Below are 21,220 nucleotides of genomic sequence, written 5' to 3'. Positions count from 1 at the left end.
TGATCAGAAAAGGCAGCTTTCTACATATGAGAAGATGGCTTCTTTAATAACAAGCCTGAACAACCTCGCAGCTTGTTATCAAAGGATAATTGCCGTGTCCGGGAGTTAACGTGTAATTTCTGGCATTGGCAATGGTAGTGTATACAAAATAGTGCAGAAATTGGCGATCAGACCGTCAAGAAACGTGGCAACTTTTCCAGCAATTGAGAGCCAGATGCCAAAGTCGCGCCGTTAAAGTTAGTGTACTGCAAGCCGATTTCTTGATACCAATCTATGACCCATTGGCGAAATTCAGTAGTGAAATGTGAGTGCTTAACAAACCACAACATCAAGCAAGCAGCGAACGTTCATACAAGCAAACTCAAAGGTTATAGTCAAGCAAGAAAGTTTTTTGTTCTTGGGGGCGGGGGGGGGGGGGGGGGGGGGCAAGCTTGCAAATTTGAAAAGAATGCCTTAACTTTAGAGGTAAGTGTTTCTCCTCAAGTACCATTGCGAAACGAAACACACGCGCAAGGTGTAGCAACTTACTTGGTAGTGGCGTGGTCGGTCGTGCTGCAAAAGAAAAGAGCACATAGTTAAGCGATTCTGCGATGTAGGGAAGCCGGCGCCCAACGCATAAGCTAACTGGTGAATAACAGCCGCTGGAGCACCAGCGTTCACGCGAACGTGCTGCATACCATCGTCCGAGTACCAGCTCGTCATCGACAGTGGAAAGACAAATGAGTAACATGTACCGTTACTGAACCACAAAAGCGATCAAAAGCAAGGAGGGACCCTTGTTTATGTGACATAGGCTCAAATCATTTGTCGAAATGAAATAGCTTTTCTTTTAAGTGCAACGGTTTTGTGTCGTCTGATGTATTTAGACACTGTGCTGGGTGGTGGTGGTTGGACTATGGAGACGAGGATGGCGGGCGGTTTAGAAATCGAGAGGTTGTCACTAGGACAGGAAAACTGAGGGAAGCAACGTCGAAAGGTGAGACCGTGACGCCGACTGTTTGGCACGAGTGATGACGTCATCAAGCTCAGGAAGAGGACTGAATGCGAAAGTTTAGCTAGCCACAATATCGGCGATCAGCAGACATGTTTTTGTATAGTGATTAGCATTGTTATGATACTTCCCATAATTTCCGGTTAGTTTCTGTGTTCTAACCATTTGCGCTCCATCCTGGGTCATTGGGTAGTCTATAGCCTAATGGGTACATCAGCGTGCCGCTGTGTTAAGAGAACCGTGTTCGAATCCAGCCATCCGACCAACTCGGGTCAATGATTATGAACCGCGGGTCAGTGCCGCTATTTCATAATCCTCAACATCTTTGACGCCAACTTAAACCACTGGTTATGTGTCGATGGGTATTCGCCGCCCTTTAAGGAAGCTATTTGACGTGTAGCATCGTCATCACCACAGCGAGTCCTCATCCGCCATAATCATCGGCGCCGCGCATCTGCGTGTGACTGGAGCCACGTCAGCAAGGCGCTGTTCGAAGTCAGGCTGGCCGCAGCAGCTCCCGCTTCGACCATCGCTTCGCATTCTCTTCCCGCATAGGCAACATTACCTTGGCTTTGTCCAGCTACGGGAAATTTGCATATTTGTAATGGTTGGCTCAAGTTACATGGGGCACCCATGAATAGCGCCACGCGTTGCGGTTCTGCCGTTCGGTGCGGTGAACTGTGTGATGCCTCAATATATCGTGAAATCAAAACACCTGTACAGCGGCGCTAAAATATCGCATTGGGTGGCATCGCAATCCCTGGTGATTTTTGTTTTGTCTTCTCGAAATATCGTGCCGTGCGGTGCAGTCTGAGTGGCGGCATCGCCCGTTTTAACATCGCGTGGTCAATCGAAGTCACGTGCCAGGGCCGGAGAAGTTGCAAGCAGTCTGTCTTATGCGTGTAACCTTGACTCTCTCGCTCGAAGCGCGGTGCCCTCCGCATGAAGCACGTGCGGCCTTCTGTTTGAAATTTCAAACGTCTTCGCGCCACCCGGACGCTTCACTTTCCACTAGCATCGTAGGCACAAAGTGGTTTGCGCGCCATGCTCGTTTGCGTACAAAGCCCGAACCTGGGTGGAGGACTCTTTAAATAATAGTCCATTTTAAAGCTTATCACCTGCGGAAAGTGTAGTTCGTAAAAAAAAAAAAAATGCTCTGACTTACGGGTGCTCAGGCGTGGCGCTGCATGAAAGAAAACACAGTGAAGGTTTTACAACGAGTTGAATATTTTGGCCAAGTCCTGGCATTTTGTCATGTTACACCACTATGAATTCACCTAATGGCTTACTGTGGCGCGGCCCGCTTTTCAGACTGGCACAGAGCAAGGCACACAAATAAACAAACAACAGCCGTTTGTTCATATGTGTGCCTTACTCCGTGCCTGTCCTGGAAACACACTCCGTCACAGCATTCAGTTTCAACTAGCCCAAGAAGCTGCACTCTTAAATCACATAATGCTCGGTTTTCGTCGTCTTTCACGATAGAATCGTCTGTCGAAACCTGGTGCCTTCTTTCTGGATAGCTTTGAGTGGTAAAAGTTGAGTCCGTAACTGAATTTTTGAGCAGCAAAAGCAATCTCACCGATTGAATGGCCGCGTTCCTTGTGTATGCTTCGTAATCGTGGTTCAAATTTCATATCGAACGACTTCGTTGCGAAGATGGATTTCTGCTACTTTTAGCTTCACTACCGCGGATTGGAAGTCATACTTACTTATATATGTTATATTATTTCACATTTGGGAAAAATACGCGAAAGAAATTGCGCGCAAAGTGCCGCGTGCATACAATCAGAATATACTGGTCTACACTTCCATGCCCACAGCCTATGCAAGGCGTGACCTCTAATGATTTATTTTTTTATTTATTTCATACTGCAGATCTAAAACAGGTCCAAGCAGGGTGGTTAAACACAACAATATTACAATGCATTATTCAATCAAGTAAAGTGGTAAGACACAACAGTTATACAATGAGTCAATCAATTGAAACAGGCAACAACGAGTTATTCCAGTCTCTTATAGTTCGGGGGAAAAAAGAATACTTGAATACATCTGTCCGTGCAAAATAAGGTGTTATTGAATTCGGATGATGGTGTCGAGTAAGCCTAGACGTTGTATTGAACAGATACGATGCAGGATTAATTAATAAGTCTCCATTAATAAGCATCGTAAGAAATCGAATTCTTAAGTGTTGCCTTCGCTGCTCAAGGACTTCGATGCCATTATCATGCATTATTTGTGAGGGGGAATCATAGCGAGAGAATTTAGAATATATGAATCGTACGGCTTTTTTCTGTACCCTTTCGAGACATTTAATATTTTGTTTAGTAAACGGGTCCCAAACAACACATGCATATTCAAGTTTAGGTCTAATTATTGAATAATAAGCAAGCAGTTTTACGTTAGGTGGGGAATTTCTAAGTTTATGTCGCAAAAAATATAATTTACGCAAGGCGGAAGAACAGATATTATCAATGTGCAAATTCCATGATAAGTTGTTAGTAATTGTGACGCCCAAATACCTATATTTTCTTACTTCGTGCAAGGGCAACGAACCTAACGTGTAACTAAAGGTTAGTGGAGCTTTCTGACCAGTGAAGCGAAGAAAGGCCGTCTTTTCAGCGTTAAGACGCATTCCCCATGTTTTTCCCCAATCAGTAATGCCAGCTAGAGAAGCATTTAAATCAGTTTGATCATTGGTTGAAGTGATTTCCCTAAAAAGCACACAGTCATCAGCAAACAACCTAATTTGCACGCTGGGATGGATATAAGTAGTAATATCATTTATATAGAGTAAAAAGAGCAGTGGCCCTAGGACACTTCCTTGAGGAACTCCCGAGGTGACCGGAAGCCAGACTGTTGCTTGTTAATTTCCAGGAACTGGCGGCGATTTGTTAGATAGTTTGTTAACCATGCGATTAATATTTCAGGGAGCTCAAGATGTCGAAGTTTCAGTATTAATTTGTAATGCGGAACTGTATCAAAGGCTTTGCTAAAATCAAGAAATACGGCGTCAACTTGACCATTTTTATCGAGGCATGAGGCGAGTGAATGAATTACGGTGACAAGCTGTGTAACTGTTGAGTAGCCTTTTCTAAATCCGTGTTGAAAATTAGACAGTATTGAATGTTTATCTAAAAATTCGTTAATCTGATTTGCAACAATATGTTCAATTAGTTTGCAACATGAGGATGTCAATGATATTGGCCGGTAATTTTCTAACAATGAACAGTCGCCCTTCTTGAATACGGGTACAACTCTGGCTACCCTCCAGTCATCCGGTAATTTTCCAGCAAGCAACGAAGAATGAAATATAATAAGAAGGAACCTTGCAATAGTTTCAGCATAACGTTTCAAAAAAATGTTCGGAAGGTTGTCAGGACCGCAAGAAGATTTAGTATTTAAGTTAACTAGCATCGAAACTAAGCCAGGGTATGAAATAAAATTAGCTTCGGATGGGTTAAATGTTTTTTCTCTAGATGAACTAATGCCAGAGTTAGAAAATACACTATGAAAATAATAATTGAAGTGACTCGCAATTTCGCTGTGATCGGTAATGATTGAACCATCGATGCAGATTTGTGCTACTGGCTTCTTTTTTTCGCTCAAGTAATTCCAGAACTTTTCGGGCTTACAACAATAAAGTTTGGCAGTACTATATTGAAATAGTGTTCCTTCGAGGTGCATACTGCACGCGCAAGGTTTTCTTTCATTTCATTAACTCGATCACGTTGTAATCGTGTTTTCTTTAACTTTTTTATCTTGCGGGTCATATGGATAATATCACGGGTCATCCACGGTGTTTGCTTGCGGACTAGTTTGTATTTATGAGGCACAAATTTATCAATACACAACTTACACACGTTTTTAAAACGGTGCCAGAGTGCTGTCACTGTCGTTAAAGTCGTTAAACGACTGCTGTCGTTAAAGTCGATGAGACATATTTCCATATGTTCTATTATGGCTGCATCATTTGCGCGTGAGTAGTCCTTGAAGGAACGCTTCACAGGTTTTTCAGATGGGGTGGAAGAGACTATGGATATATCGATACTGACAAGTAGATGATCAGATATACCTTCTACAACTGCAACGGTATATTCAGTTAACATTCTGGGCAAAAATACCAGGTCAAGCAAAGATTGGCAAGGTCCTTGCACACGTGTTGGCTCCTGAACGACGTGAATTAGGTCATGCGTTAGCATTATGTTAAGCACGCTGTTTAAATGTTTATTGTTCCGTGAAAGTGCTTGCAAACGCTCCCAAATGACGTCAGGTAAGTTCAGGTCACCCACAAGTAACAATTTGTTTGACTGGAATTGCGACAAGCTTTCTTGTAGCTTGACTAGATATTCAGGTGATGCATCGGGAGGTCTGTAAATTGCGTACAAAAGGAATTTGTAACCACAACACGTGATATTTATCATTATTATTATCTTATCATATTTATCATTATCATATTATTATCGTCTTCTAGTAGAACAGCTTCTATATGATGTTTAATAAGTACTGCAACACCGCCTCCCCTAGAATTCCTATCCTTGCGGAATACTTGATAACAGGGTGGGAACACATGCTCGTCACCTATTTCGGACCGCAGCCATGTCTCCATTATAACTGCAATGTGTGGGCTGTGCTCTAATAAAGTAATTTCAAGATTTTCTGTTTTGTTTAGGACGCTGCGAGCGTTTACCTTAATAATACGCAAGTGTTCGCCGCATTCTTGGGAGGAGCGTCAGGTTTCTTGCTGCGAGGAGCGTTTATTCATTATTTTTACGCGCATGTTCTTTGCCTCATCCCAGAAAAAAATATCTTTATCAATCTTAAGTTTATCATGAATCAGGTATACTTCTTGACCCCTAAGTTTCTCAGCTTGCGCGCTGTCCCACAAAAGCTTCCTTTCTTTTAGTGTAGCTTGTGAGTAATCGTTCCTAATGCTTATGCTCGTTTCTTCAAGTTTTTACAGTTATCAAATATCAGTTTCTTTTCATTGAAATCCTGTAGATATATGATTACTGGACGGTCAGTACCTTTTCGGCCAAGTCTGTGAATGCGGCCAATGGAATGGCACTCCACTTTCAACTTATCTGTAATTACCTCAATGATAATATTTTCCTTAAGCAGCGCTTCAGTTTTATCGAGGATGTCAGTTATGCCATGAATATTTATATTTGACCGCCTATTTCGGTCTTCCAGATCTGTAATTTTTTTTTGTCTGGAAATCAATGACATGCTCCAGTGATTTAAGGGTGGTTTCAACCTGATCATGAGCAGGAGAAGCTTCTGAAAGTTTTTCTTCAAATTTTAGTGAGTATCTGTTGAAGGGTACCAATCATTTATCATATATATATATATATATATATATATATATTCGACGAAGAATGCCGCTGCTTCGAGGTCGCCAAAAGCCGCCGCATCGTGCCACACTTTTCCCAGTTAACAAACACCCTTGCCACGTCCTCTTGCTCCACACTTACCGCCACACGACAATTTCAAGAGAACGTCATACGTATCGTTCGCCGTGAGATTGAAGCGGCGAGTTCGGCCCCCCTTCATCCACGATCCCCTGGCGGTACCATTGACCAAGTGGCCCCCGCTATTTACGTTGTTCAAGCAGTTGTGGGGCAAGAAATTGCAAACCTTGGAGTCCCTACCGCCTGCTCTTTCTCCTGGCCTGATTCGGCACCCATTCCAATGTCCACAACCTGTAATGACCAGTATTTCGCTCCCAGACCACGCAATCTGGCTGAATGGCGAACCCCAGATGACAAACCGATCTGCTTCCGCTACCACCCCATTGGTCACGTATCCCGCCACTGCCGTACCACCTGGATGCCGCCGTACTGGAACTCATTCCCTGCTCTTCGCGCATACGCCGACGCTCGCCGTTATTCACCTCGCCGTCTGTACCCTATTTTTGATGCCCCTGACAGCCGCTCCTCCGTGCGATCGCCGTCGCCTCAACGCCGTCGTTCCCCGTCACCCCAGCCTCGCTGCATTTCCTCGCCAAACCTAGGCCGTGCAGCTCTTGGTGGTAGTGCTGCATCACGTTCGTCCTGTGCAGATTTTCCGTTCATGCTCCTCACAAACACGAGCCTAATTGAAGTAGATGTACATGGTATTCCGTTTACGGAATTAATTGATACTGGAGCCCAAGAGTCCGTAATTAGCGCTAACCTATGTCGTTGCCTCAAAAAAGTTCTTAAGCCTGCCATCCCTCGACTCGTACGCGTCGCCAATGGCGCCACTGTTGCCGTCAGGGCTATGTGCACTGCTCGCATAGGAATCGCTGGCCGCCAAGTTCCAGTACTGTTCACCGTGCTGACCAGTTACCCTCATGACCTATTCTTCGGGCTCGACTTACTGACGATGCATTCTGCCCTCATCGACTGTTCCCCCGGTATGCTGTGACGTTCGCACGGAACAACCGAACACCCTCTGCACTACAGCGTTTGTTCGCTTATCTCCAAAAGCCTTAACCTTCGTCGAATTGGCCCCAACGGCAACCATGCCTGATAGCGGCTATGTCGTCGCACCTGTTCATGATGTCCTCCTGGCGCAATGCATCTCTCTGCCACACGCCATAGTAACCCTTGCCGCTAATCGGATGTTTCTCCCCGCTGTCAATTTGGGCTTGACGAAGCAAATGTTACATGAAGGCAAAGCGGTAGCCACGCTCCGGTCAGCGACAGACGGCCACGCCACTGCTTTTGCAGCTGACGCGTCTCGAGATCCTCCTGATTACCAGCAGGATGCCTTGAAGCTCAACGGCCCATTACGTTTCGCGGTCGCTCCTGACCTCGCACCTGACCAAGCAGCCACCCTATATCGCCTTTTTCTTTCCTACTGCGACATATTTGACGCTGACAATCGACCACTTGGTCAGACGACCCTTGTTAACTATCGGATAAACACTGGTGATGCTGTTCCCATTCACCGCCGACCATATCGCGTGTCTATGGCAGAGCGGCAAATTATTCAGCAGGAAGAAAACAAGATGCTCGCCAGAGGGATTGTTGAGCCTTCGTCGAGTCCTCGGGCGTCGCCGGTCGTGTTCGTTAAAAAGAAAGACAGCTCGTGACGTTTCTGCTTTGATTACCGCCACCTAAACCGAATTACTAAAAATGGGGTGTCTACTCACTGGGAAAACCGGGAAAACCGGGAATTCTGAGGGATCTTGAGTAGTGTGGAAAAACTCAGCGAAAACTCAGGGAAATTGTGCCTCTATCAGCGAAAAGGAGCGGTAATTTTGTTGAAAGGGCCGAGAGTCGCGGTATGCTGGCTCCAGTAATAGACCGGAATCGTAATGAATTCTTTGACGCCCTGTCGTCGGCTGGAGGAGTTTCAAGTGTACAGTCAACGACCGACTTTCCGGATGCCCGATAATTTGGATGGCTTCGCGGCACCACCACGTACCCCATATAGTGAATATATCGAAACGTCTGAAATTTCGGACGCAAGAAACCTTCGCCGTCCAGTTTTCCGGACTTTTTGCCGTCACCGCAGATCCGAAACGGCATTAATCAAAGCCACCACCGCTTCCGTTTTGATTACCTCGCCGCCTCGAACCAGCGCAACCGCACGCAGTTCCGCTGGCAGCCGTAGGCACCACTGCGGCAACGCTAGACCTAGCTGCTTGGACGTTAGCTATTAAGCTTCTTGCCGTTGGGTGCCGTGTTTTTCATTGAAAGAATTCGCTGCTGTCAGCAATGGCACCGACTGCGCCTTTGTGGTCCTCGCAATTGAGTTCGAAGCTCGGAAAGCACGCGGCGTTGAACACCGGTTCCTGAAGATCAGCTTCGACTCAATACAGAATTGTCACGTGGTGAAGCATACGCCACGTATTGCGGTGAAGGATTACAAGCGTCGGAAGGGGCAATTGTCACGGGTCACAATATGTATTCCATGATTATACACGCGTACATCCGGGATCTCCTGTTACAGTATGAGCACCGATATGCCTAACACGTGTGCCGACAGGCCTTCAGAGCGTTTTCGAATGTGCCTGTGGCGGTTTCAGCCCTTAAGGACAGTAAATGACATGCATTTTTTTCCAACTGGCCGATTTTTCGGACTTTTTCGCAGCCCCTAGGGAGTGCAAAAAATCGGACGTGGACTGTGCAACTGACCAAGAAGATGCTTCAAATTGTCCGTGGGACGAACGAGTGGCGGCAGGTGCACAAGAACGGAAAGAACGTTTGCATTGAGGAATGAACGGGAAAGGAAGCGTGCTGTCGCCGTTTTGAAGGAGCTTGATATGAAAAAAGAAAGTGTTGGCTGATGGCGCGACGCAGGTGCCCATCATCCATGCCCAAATAAACTCTTTAGAGCAGTGAAACACAACACTGAGGCGTCGTGCGGGGGCTGAGAGTATGTCAGGACAGCTGAGATTGACTTACGAGCTCTTGAGAGAGAATATTATTTGTGACAAGATTCGGGCCTCATACCACTGAGCCTTCTATCAGTTGATAGAAATAGCTCATATTCGAAAATATTTGCTTCTATATGCATCTGCTTTTTATTCGTGTTTGAGGATGTGCACCTCGATTTGCAATATTTTTGCAGACATTTTACTAATCCCTCCCTTCTATTCTCTTTTTGAATAACATAAACACCACTCCTTAGTATTCAAACTCAATTAAGTCGTTACTAATTTTTTTTCATAAACTTACTAGAGAGTGACAGCATCAGATGACGAGGTTTCATGCCGTCTTTACATAAAACATATTTCTACGTCACTCAGAGAATTTTTCAATGGCACTCAGGGAAAACCTGGAAAAGTCGGGGAATTTGGAAATGTCAACTTGGTAGACACCCCGAAAAAGGACGTTTACTCATAAACCACGAATCGACGATGCTCTTGATTTTCTTCATGGTGTCAAAAACTTTTCCTCCATCGACCTTGGAGCTGGTTATTGGCAGATTTCCGTCGATGAGCAAGACCAAGAAAAGAAATTTTTTCACTCCAGCTGGCCTTTACCAATTCAAGGTTATGCCGTTCGGTTTATGCAATGCTCCCGCCACGTTCGAACGAATGATCGACTCTCTGCTTCAAGGTTTCAACTGGTCAACTTGTCTTTGTTAGCTCAACGACGTCCTTGTGCTTTCTCCTACGTTTGAGACACACCTTGAGCGCGTCGCAGCTGTGGTTGACGTCTTGCACAAGGCTGGTCTCCAGTTGATCTATTCGAATAATCACTTCGGGCCCCGGCAGATTACAGTGCTAGGCCCTCTCGGCGATGCTTACGGAGTACAACCCGACCCGGAGAAGATCCGTGCAGTAATGGCTTGTCCTGTACCTCAGTCTGTCAAAGACGTTCGAAGTTTTGTGGGGCTCTTTTGTTATTTCCGGCGGTTCGTGAAAGATTTTGCAGCAATCGCTCGTCCACTCACTGAACATCTGAAGAAAGACGTGCCTTTTACGTGGAGTTCCCCTCAGGCTGCCACATTTTCACGCCTTATCACGATTCTCGCCACCCAACCGGTTTTGGCCCACTTTGACCCGTCCGCACCTACAGGGGTCCGAAACGATGCCAGTTGTTATGGGATCGGTGCCGTCTTATCGCAACGCGAACAACGACACGACCGCCTTATAATCTTTACTATGATACTAAGATTTTACTATCAAGTAAATTTCATGGCCAAGTTAACTAATATATGGACCATGGTCACGTAACAGTTCTGTTCCAACTGATTTTTTCCCCACTTCGTCAGTGATTCGAAAGGCGTTCAGCCTACGTTATCACTTTAATTAGCTGGTCTTGAGTGGCGGTTTATGATAAAAAAGAAATAGAATAGAATGAAATAATAGATCTAAGTAAGTAGGCCCTGTTAGAACAGTGAAATCTTTTATGTACATACAGGATGCATTGAGCACTCATCATGGTCTTCATAAACTTAAGCTAGGACTGGGTGAGAAAAACAAAACAACAGCCGGAAACAAGAATTTGGTGGCTTATGGCATATGCGTGTGGCCATACCAAAGCATTCTCGCAACGCTAGCAGTAACGAAACAATGTGCGTTACTGCTAGCACGAACTGGCTCAAGCGATAATTAGGCAGCAGTAATATCGCTAACATACTAGGCTATTTTCGTAATACAGGTTTAAAGCTGTTCTTACCAACTTCAAACGACGATCAGCGCACTGTAAAACAGCCCGATATGCCATAAAAAAAGCTAGGACAAGCTCAAGTTGAGACAGCAATCAGCGAATTGAAGGCGCAGGGAGGAACATTATAGGTAGATGGAAACTACGGTATATTCATTAGAAGAGGTCTGATTTCTAACACCCGATGCAGTATGAGCACAATAGTTGTATGCACATTTTTAGGCACAGAACCATTTATCCTGAACCTACATTAAAACATAGTCGACCAACATGCTTCTGGTCAACTGGTTCGTGCCCACTCTTCAAACCCGTTTTGATTTCAGATTAGGTCATGCCATGAACACCATGATTAGGTCATGGTGTTCTTTAAGTGTATATTTTAGTTTTTCTATGAGAAATGCAACTATTATGGGCAGTCATAAGTATGCGTATCATTGCTTTCTCTAGTTTATTGGTATAGCGTACTATTACGAAAGGTTCGGTGCTTTATATTTACCGTATTGTGCATTCTGGCTGTTGGGCACGTATTGTTGTACTCCCAAATGCATCGTCAGGGTTGCTTTGGCCCCGTCAAGCTATCAATACCAGCGTTTATTCAATCAACCCCCCCTCCCCCCCCCCCCCCCAGAAGGTGTTCTTTCATTGAAATAAATGCTTTGATTTGGATTTGAGTACGAATTTTTGTTGCAGCGAATCGGAACTGAACCTCAACGAAATTGGAGCGCGCTGAATTCGAACTTGAAATAAACTGGTATTTCTTTAGGCTCGACATTCTGCTTATAGTAAACGAGTTCTAGTAAGTGGCAGTGTGGGGTCCACTGAGGCGCATGCTTTATTTCAAGATTGCAAGTGTTATGTCGGCAGATCAAGATTTGTTGTTTTAATCTAGTTTGCTTTTTCTAAGGAATACGTGTTCTTTTCAACTTTTTCGACTTCACGATATTTGACTGAACAAAAAGTTATTTAGCTGCTACGGTGACAGCGATTGCTTTTCACATGATAATGATAAGGTATAGAAAACATTTCAATGGAAGATGAAAGGAACCGATTCCGGAATATTTGTTGGGTGGAGTTAGCTAAAGAGGGTATGAAGCCAGCCTATACTGATATACAGAATTATACACACGCACACAAAAGGCAACGGCAAGCTGTAGCACATGTTACACTGACTTCCATCATATTTGCATATATTGAGTTGTGGTCGCACGCACGCTGTCTTGATCTGGTCCAAAATGTAGGGCCGTACAGATGAAGAAACTACAATTTTAACATTATACACACACAGAGGCACAGCCGTCAAAAGCTGGCTACATTATTCAAGACACACAAAAATGAGCGTGATATGCATATAAAATAACGTGAGCAAATAATGCAAATGATGAAAGTTGCTTACACTTACAACCGTACAGTGAAGAAATGGATAAGTAAAGTTCTGGGACACTCGAATCAAATAGCTCAAGCACGAGCCTTTTTGTAAAGAATGCCCAACATACACTAGGGCTCTTTGGCAATATTTCTTAGCTTGCGTTTTTGCTAATGAAAAGCGATTTTGCGCTGTTCAGGTTAGAATTTTCGATAATTTTATCTGCTCTTCACTTCAAGTAAATGCCACCTTAACTGAGCCATTCAAACATGTTATTTGCGTTCTCTCAGCAAAGCCCTTGCGCCCAAAGTTGTCGCATGGTTTTGGTTGTAACTTATATGAAATATTTGTTTATTCGGTCAGATTGGACACGTTTTACAGCCCTCCCTCTAACGATAGAGGTGAGAGGGCGCAGCCCAGGCTGCAGCATTAAGTGATGAGCAGTTAATTGCACCGGCTGAGCAGTTCCTCCAATTACTTTCCCTATCCCTTACCCTAGTGCAGGGTAGCAAACCGGAGGCTTTAACTCTGGTTAACCTCCCTGCCACTCTCTCCTTTGCATCGCTCTCTTTCTCTCTCTCTCTCTCAATTCGTTTTTGTTCATCCTATAGCGATTTATTTCTGTGGCATAAAAGACAGTGCACTGCAGGAGAACAGCGGCATTAAGATGGTGAACCTGTAGTATTGTAAACGAGTACGCGTTCGCCTCAGCGTACCAGTTTAAGACAAAGACTTATCTAGGGGCCGAACGATGTTTCTCCGCTCAAACGCTTCGAAATTAAATGCACACTCGTTCCCATTAAAAATGATTACACCGACCTATATCAAATTATCAGCTAGTGAAAAACTGTGTCGCACGGACTTCCGCACGCACGATTTTGATTGGGGACCAAGATTAACGAAATCGTAGACGTACAAAATTAACAACAATGTTTGGAACTATGTTACTCTATTCGATCACAGCGCACAACAAATTGGCAGGGACCGACAAGGAAGCCAACACAAAGCGCTGACTGCAACTGCTTTAGGGCCACGCAGAGCTCTTGTAAATATTGAATTCTATATGCATAAGCGCGCGGGGAAAGACAGCAAAGCCAAATGATTCGTGAAGCCCTTCCTTGTTAGGGGTGAAAGATCTCGTGTGAATCAAAGCCGCGTCACACACAAAACCAAAACAAAAAGCAAGACTGCACCATGAATGTATGCGGTCGACCGAGTCACCACATGGATCGACAGTCCTTAAACAACCGTTATTGGTTAATTATCCCTAAGTCGGCGTCGCACCAGATCTCGTAGAGCTCCAAAATAGGCAAACCAGAATCCTAGTTACCATCTTCTGTGGCAAATTCAAGCAGTTTGCGAGGCATACCACCTTGGCCTACTTTGAAACAGCGGCGCAGTCCAACGCCTGTGCTTCGGTAACGACAAGCTCTATTCCGGAACCAAGCGATGTGGACTTGACTATTCACATCAACGTCCACCCACCGCTCGACCAACCGGAAATGGAGAGGTTCCTCACTCTGCTATCGTCATTTTGCGACTGTTTCGCGACCACGTCGAAGGTCAAGCAGACTCCTTTAATCAAACACAGAATAATCACTGAATCGACCGTCCAACCTGCTCGCCAACACGCTAATCGCGTGTCGCAGTGAGAACAGGATGCTATTCGTCATCAAGTTAAACAAATGCGAGACAATGATGTCATTCAACCAGCGACAAGTCCTTGGGCTTCACCTGTTGTATTAGTTAAGAAGAAAGACGGTTCACTACGATTATGTGTCGATTATCGCAAACTGAACAAGATCACGAAAAAAAGACATTTACCCCTTTCTTCGGACTGATGACTCTTTGGATCGCCTGCGACATGCCCGCTCCTGTTTTTCAATGGGTCTGCGTAGTGGGTACGGGCAGATTAAGGTTTGCGAAGGGGACCAGGAAAAAAGGGCATTTATAGCAACCGGCGGCCTCTCTCAATTAAAGGTCCTTCCTTTTTGATTGTATTCCGCTTCGGCCACATTTCAACGCATGATCGACACAGTTATACCTGACCTCAAGTGGCACTCCTGTCTAGTCTACTTAGACGATGTAGTTGTTTCTTCCACCAAGTTCGAGCAATACATCCACTGGCTTGAGGCGGTTCTTCAAGCCATCCGCAATGACGGCCTGTCTCTGAAGCCGAAAAATGTCGCTTTGGCTACGTGGAGCTTTAATTTCTTCGTCAGATTGTCAGCAGCACCTGCGTTCGCCCTGACCCTGAAAAAGCCATGGCAGTTGCTCTGTTCGCGATACCGAAGACAACTCACTATGTCCGCCGATTTTTAGGGCTTTGCTCGTATTACCGCCGTTTTGTGCCCAATTATTTTATATTGCCGAACCTTTGCAACGACTCATCAAAAACGACGTCACATTTGATTGGGGTCTGGCACAATCCGACGCCTTCCACGACATTCAGCCACGTCTACAGACATCACCGATACCTGGTCACTTTGACACCGAGGCCGACACAGAAGTCCACACTGATGCTATTAATGTTGGTCTCGGAGCGACACTCGTGCAGTTTCAAGCTGGTGTTGAACGCGTTATTGCGTATGCCAGCCGCGACGTAGACTGCTGTTGAAAAAAAACTACTCAGCAGTAGAAAAGCAATGCTTCACAGTTGTATGGGCTCCAGAAGTTCCGGCCATGCTTACACGGACGCCCCTTCCGCGTCGTCAACGACCACCACTCTCTCGGATGGCTGGCGAATCTGAAGAATCCTTCAGGCCGTCTCGCAAGATGGAGCCTTCGGTTGCAGGAATTTGATGTGGCAATCGTCTATAAGTCTGGCCAGAAACACACGGACGCCGACTGTCTCTCCTGCGCCCCCGTGGAAACCGCACCACTAGATACTGACGACGACTCTGATTTTCTTTGGACTGTTCCGTTTTTAACCGCAGATCACAAGCAACGCCAAGATTTCGAGTTCCAGCCCTTGATTGAATACTTTGATGGAAGCCGCCCACAACCCCCGCGGCAGTTCGCGCGTGACTTGTCCTCTTTCTGCATATGTGGCGACATCCTATACAAGCGAAACTTTCGCGCTACAGCAGCCGTTTTCCTGCTTGATGTTCCCGCTCCTCTCCGCGACGACATTCTACGTGCATGCCACGACGAACCAACGTCCGGTAATCTTGGTTTCACTTGTACTCTTCTACTGTACTTTCACTTCTACTGGCGAAAACTCACAAGAACCGTGAAGCAGTACGTCAGAAGTTGTCCAGATTACCAGCGTCGCAAAGTTCCGCCACTGAAACCAGCCGGTCTCCTTCCGCCTGTATGAGCTCCTTGCTCACCTTTTGAACAAGTCGGGATGGATTTACTCAGCCTATTTCCCAAGTCTTTGGCTGATGACCTCTGGATACTTGTCGCCACTGATAACCTCACTAGATAGTGCGAAACACAAGCCGTTCAGTACAAACTGCTTCAGGTGTAGCCAACTTTGTTAAAAAATTTTGTGCTTCGACATGGTGCTCCCGCTGTCGTTGTCACAGACTGCGTGCGGTATGGCCTTCACCACCCAGTTGGTCCGAGATATCCTGCAGTTGAGTGGAACAACGCACTGTACGGGAATGGTGTATTGCCCGCAGACTAACGGGTTAACTGAGCGGCTCAACAAAACGATTGCGGATATGCTTTCTATATCTGTCGCCACGGATCATAAATATTGGGACGAACTGCTCCTGTGTGTGGCATTGGCGTATAACACTGCGCTTCAAGAAACCACCGCATGTCCTCCTTTTCGTCTGGTCTACGGACGCGATGTCACCACTATGCTCGACGTGATGCTCCTACCAACTTCGTCCCAACCTACCACACCAGATACAGACGCCTTTCTTCTGCGTGCCGAAGCAGCGCGGCACCTTGCACGGCGACGAGTTCTATCCCAACAAAGTCAAGATGCTCGTCGATACAACGTACGCCATCGAGACGTCACATAAAACTCGGGAGATCTCGTGTGGGTTTGGACACCTATACGTCAACGAGCCCGCTCAGAAAAATTATTGCGCCGATACTTTGGACCCTACATAGATTTGCATAATCTAAGTCCTATCAACTACGAAGTTATCCCAGCCGACACTTCGCACCTCTCCCGTAGACCTCTTTCCTCTGACATTGTTCACGTTACCAGGATGAAGTCCTACCACTCGCGCTGACTGCCATCCACAAACTTTGTTGTGCGGCCCCTGTCATCACGTCCGTTGTCTTTCTCATTTTTTTTCTTTTCTCCTTGTGGCATTGAAAATCTCTCCAACTTTCTTTTTTTGGGAGGGGACGGTTAACTTTCGTCTAGCCGCATGGAGAAGTAGTCTCTCTTCTTTTTCTTCTTTTTTGGGAGGGAGGCGTAATGGCACGGGCTAGTTACGCTAGACGCCGAGGAGGAAGAACTGTGCGTGGTAGCTGCTGCAGAAACGAACAGTAAACTGCCGTTCGCTTGGAACTGACTGCTTGCCTTTTCCTCTCGCCACAAACTGGTGAAAGCGACGGGTACGCATCCACCTTGTGTCCGCTGATCCTGAACCAGAAGCCACCGACGCCAGTACCTCTGGCACTTCAGAAATTGAGCGAAGCAGCCGTCGCCTCCAAGGTCTTCCGCCGCCATACAGTCCCTTGGCAAGGTTCACCTTCTCGACGGATGAGGCAGAAGATTCAGTGCAAAGACACAGCTGAAGGCAATAGGTCACGCCACATCTTTATTTGAAAGAGAAAGAACTTCCCCTGCTTCTCTTATATACCTCTAGCGAATCTAAAAAAAAGTTTGCTTTTGAATCCAAGAAGCGAGAAACTCTTATGCAAATCTCATAATGCTAATGGAAGGAATTTACGGCGTTCGCTTTCTCTTCGTGCAACGAGATTACAGCTTTTATTTCTGCAGATTGCAGAATTTGCAGTTTTATAAATTTTAATCAGACGTTGATGAGGGCTTGTCGGTTCATAATTCGAACTTCATAGCGCTTGTCTGTGGTATTTGTTTCTTTGTGTCCTTGTTTTATTTGCGTTGTTCAACGTCAGTTTCAGATCTTATACGAACACTTTATTCTACGCAGTAAAATTAACATGTTGCGCTGCTTGGATGAAATAGCTAAAGCAAATTTATGAACCTGTAGCGCATCGCACCAACCAGTACAGATAGTAGCTCCATTTAGGATCACCCATTTGTTACGACGGTAGTACAAACAATGATTTGGAGGGATAATTCGTGCTTACCTGTACAAGCCGGCATTTTCCCCCTCATGACGCAGGTCATGTTGTCCCTTCGACAGCGCTGCATGATCGCTTCAGGGCACTCGGATGGACCTGGTAATGCACGTGAATTTTCAATTATTATACAGCAGCAACAGATAGCGAACAACATTCGGGCGTCGTAAATGGGCTCACATCGTCAAATATGGTCGGCACTCATCCGAAACTAACAAGTGCGTATTGTAATTGCGTAATCGCACTAGGCTATCGGGAAGATGCGACTTTAGTAGTACTTGAGAAACCAAAATATATGAAGTTTCTGCGTCTGTAACCAACCGATGAAGCACAATGGAAAGTTATGTACGAGTGTACGCACGCAAACATTTGCGCCTTATGTCTCTGTACACTTTGTTGCACGGATGATTATAAAGAATGAGTAGAAAGGTGTGCACGAAAAAATACATCGTACATCTCATCTTCATATGATGGGGTTTGTGTTCTCGTTGAAAGCCCACATAAATAAAACAGCTTCAGTTAAATGGAAAGATTAGCGCTTTTAATTAGGTGCCGACATGAAATTTTCGTCTTGTTATTTTTGCGCTCTCAATAAAGGTGTGTGACCTGAAAACTGCAGAGGAAGTATTGACAAGCCTCAAAGCGACATAAACAGTTTGCTATAATACTTTTTTCATCATCAGTTTTAGTTTTGCGTTCTAAGATGTGCATATCTCCGTAATGACGTGGAAGCCGGCATGTTGCGAGGACACCATGGGATTAGGTCACTCACTCAGGTTTACTGAAGTGTCTGCAATTCTCTTATTTGCATAGCGGCTTGATATAGCAGTTGGTTTTAAAGGCAAAATCCAGTGCGATGACATCATGCTTCGATTTATTTTAATAACAAGATCTGTAAAACCGGAATATGCGTGCCCAATATGGGATACCTGCTTGAAATATTACATTAAATCTTTTTAAAGAAGTCTGACAAAGGTGGTGAACTTTATTTTCAAGGGATATTACATGTCGAACTAGCCAATGAAAGTTGAGAATAAAAAACATCTCGTTTTTCAGGAGGAGAGTAGAAAATAGAGGTCAAAGTATTTTTTTCTGCAATCATATTCTAAAATTGTGAAAAATACATGTTTCTGAAATACTGACAAGAAATCTAAACGCGATTTCAAATACAAATTAAACTGCATGTTCTCACTCCTGAGGATTTGTTCGCAGCGATTCGACAAGAGCTTGTGTCAGCTTCACGTGACAATTATAGGCGTATTTTGACAATGTTATCTCGAGTGCGCGAGAGCGAATGACTCAACAGATTTTGTGCCCCCGAAATTTCGGTCTTGTAAAAGTGCTCAATTACGGGAAGTCCTCGTTTTGTCACCTGAAAAGTGAAGTGTGCGATGCGTTTAGTAAAGACTTGAATAAAGCACTACTACTTTGTCCAAATAGCTACTGTCCCAATAGACACTGCTATGCTTCGAGAAATGCATCGGTGCTGTGGACGCACAAAATCAAGTTTACATAGATGAGCAAGCTATTGTTCCGATGTTAGCTCAAACAGTCTTGTTGGCTAAACAGTCTTAAACGGTAACAGTGAACAGAAGCAGTGATTAGTTTCTGTCCTCATTCATAAATTGAAACCACAAAAAATGAAACTTCCTTCAGACAACGCGCAAGAGTTTGGTTATTCAATGCAATCAAATTCGCGTATTCTTTCGAAGTGCCCATGAGCAGGCGTAAACCCCGATAATGGTGTATTTGTGAATTCACAAAGGAAAATTGAAAACAAAAGTACGAAACGGGAACAAGTAGCTGTGGACAGCTGGGTAAAGTAAAGAATTAAAAATGATGGAAACAGGAGTTTGATGTTAGGTGTAAACTCTGCTTTAAAGGTACATTTTTAGTACTCTAAATTGCTTAAAAGCAACAAAAGGGGCAATCAGTATTTTGCCGTCCGGGAGCCAAAATTTGTGAGGCGGTGCAGTTAGTATTCAAGAATGCTTTCTTCACAGATTTTATGGATCAGAGTGGCGCTTGATTACAATATCATACCACGTTCGCATGATCATTTCAACCACCTAGCTGCACAAAGAGTAATAATTAACGAAATGGGTAGGTTCATTATGGACGGGTATAGAATGGGTGCATATTTACTTATCTTAAGTGCTTAATATAGGGAACATCAGACGTCCATCCGTTCGTAGCAATAGCTGTGGAAGGGGGGCTATATCGGCTTCGTTATGGTATGGAACTTATGGGTTTCTTTTGTAGCATTTCCTACGCACGGGTGGATGTCTGATTTTTCCTATATTCATTACTTCTCTCCACCTTGCGAGTTTCCGCCGAGCTACTACGACAAACACTTGCCTTTGCTTCGTGTTGTCGACAAATTCGACTTCGCCCTGCCATCTGCCAGCTGTCTGGTTAGCTGAGATGGTAGAGCAGCTGCCCCGGAAAGACGGTGGTCCCTGGTTCGAGTCCCAGACCAGGACGAATTTTTCGTCAACTGTGAGGCTTTTCTTTCGAGGAAGCTGTATGGGTTTCCTTTGTAGCAATTGCTACGAACGGGCGGATGTGGGATTTTTCCTACATTAATTACTTCTCTCCACCTTGCGGGTTTCCGCAGAACTACTACGTGAAACACTTATCGTAAGTGCGTTCATGTGCAGCCTGAATGTTTTTGACTCCGTGGTATTTTCCGGTCAAGCTGGCATCATTTGATTGAACCGGCGAGTGCCTCACTGCAGGCTTCATTCTTGTGGGATATATATGATTAAGCGTTTTCAGATTGTAGATTACGTGGACTTTGGAGGTAATGTGCAAGTGCCATACATAGCATGCATTAACTCGTCTGTTAGGGACGTCTATGCAGGCGTCCATATTAAACCCTACTGTAGGGGTTAAGAAGACGCTGTGCGCTTGTCAAGCAAATTGTTCTTGATAACTTGGCTGTGTCCGCTCAGAGATTCTCGTGCTGTCGCAAAAAAGGAGTTCAGAATTTGAGAAGGATCGACATTTGGGCGAGTTGGTTCTGGTTGAACATCTTGAAGGGGCAGCGCAATAAGACGAACACACAAGGCAGGAGCACACAGGACAGTGCTGATTCGATGTTCGATGTTCGATGTGAATAATAGTGTTCCTCGCGATGTTCGATGCATTCGATGTGAATCCTCTGCATCCAGCGCTGTCCTGTGTGTTCCTGCCTTGTGTATTCGTCTTATTGCGCTGCCCCTTCAAGATGTCCAGAATTTGAGCAGCTGTTGAAGTAGAGCAGGAGTCTTCAAGCCACCGTATAAGATGGAGTCATATCATAAGAAGCCAAGAAACACTGACACCAAGGACAACATAGGGAAAATTGCTTGTGCTTAATAAATGAAATAAAAAAAATGAAATGAAACCATATCATTTATTAAACCCAAGTAATTTGCCGTATAATTTCATTGGTGTTAGTGGTGGCTTCTTATGACATGACTATTAAAATCGGGCCCCTTGGTTAACCCCCTTTCTGCTGTAATAAGACTGCGGTGACATGTT

The 21,220-nt window shown here is 44.9% G+C and overlaps 1 protein-coding gene across 1 annotated transcript in view; it reads right to left on the bottom strand.

Moving 5' to 3' along the window:
- Nucleotides 1–21,220, bottom strand: part of LOC129384190 (uncharacterized) — a 123,013-nt gene that overhangs the window by 30,053 nt on the left and 71,740 nt on the right. Inside the window, exons 22-24 of the mRNA XM_072284104.1 lie at nucleotides 17,705–17,794; nucleotides 2,157–2,174; nucleotides 529–552 (exon numbers count right to left, since the gene is read on the bottom strand). Coding sequence (XP_072140205.1) covers nucleotides 529–552; nucleotides 2,157–2,174; nucleotides 17,705–17,794 — 132 coding nt within the window. The remainder of the gene's footprint in view (nucleotides 1–528; nucleotides 553–2,156; nucleotides 2,175–17,704; nucleotides 17,795–21,220) is intronic.

This window comes from Dermacentor andersoni, chromosome 8 (assembly GCF_023375885.2).
Source record: "Dermacentor andersoni chromosome 8, qqDerAnde1_hic_scaffold, whole genome shotgun sequence".
Lineage (NCBI taxonomy): Eukaryota > Metazoa > Arthropoda > Arachnida > Ixodida > Ixodidae > Dermacentor > Dermacentor andersoni.
This window is presented reverse-complemented; position numbering and strand designations above follow the sequence as displayed.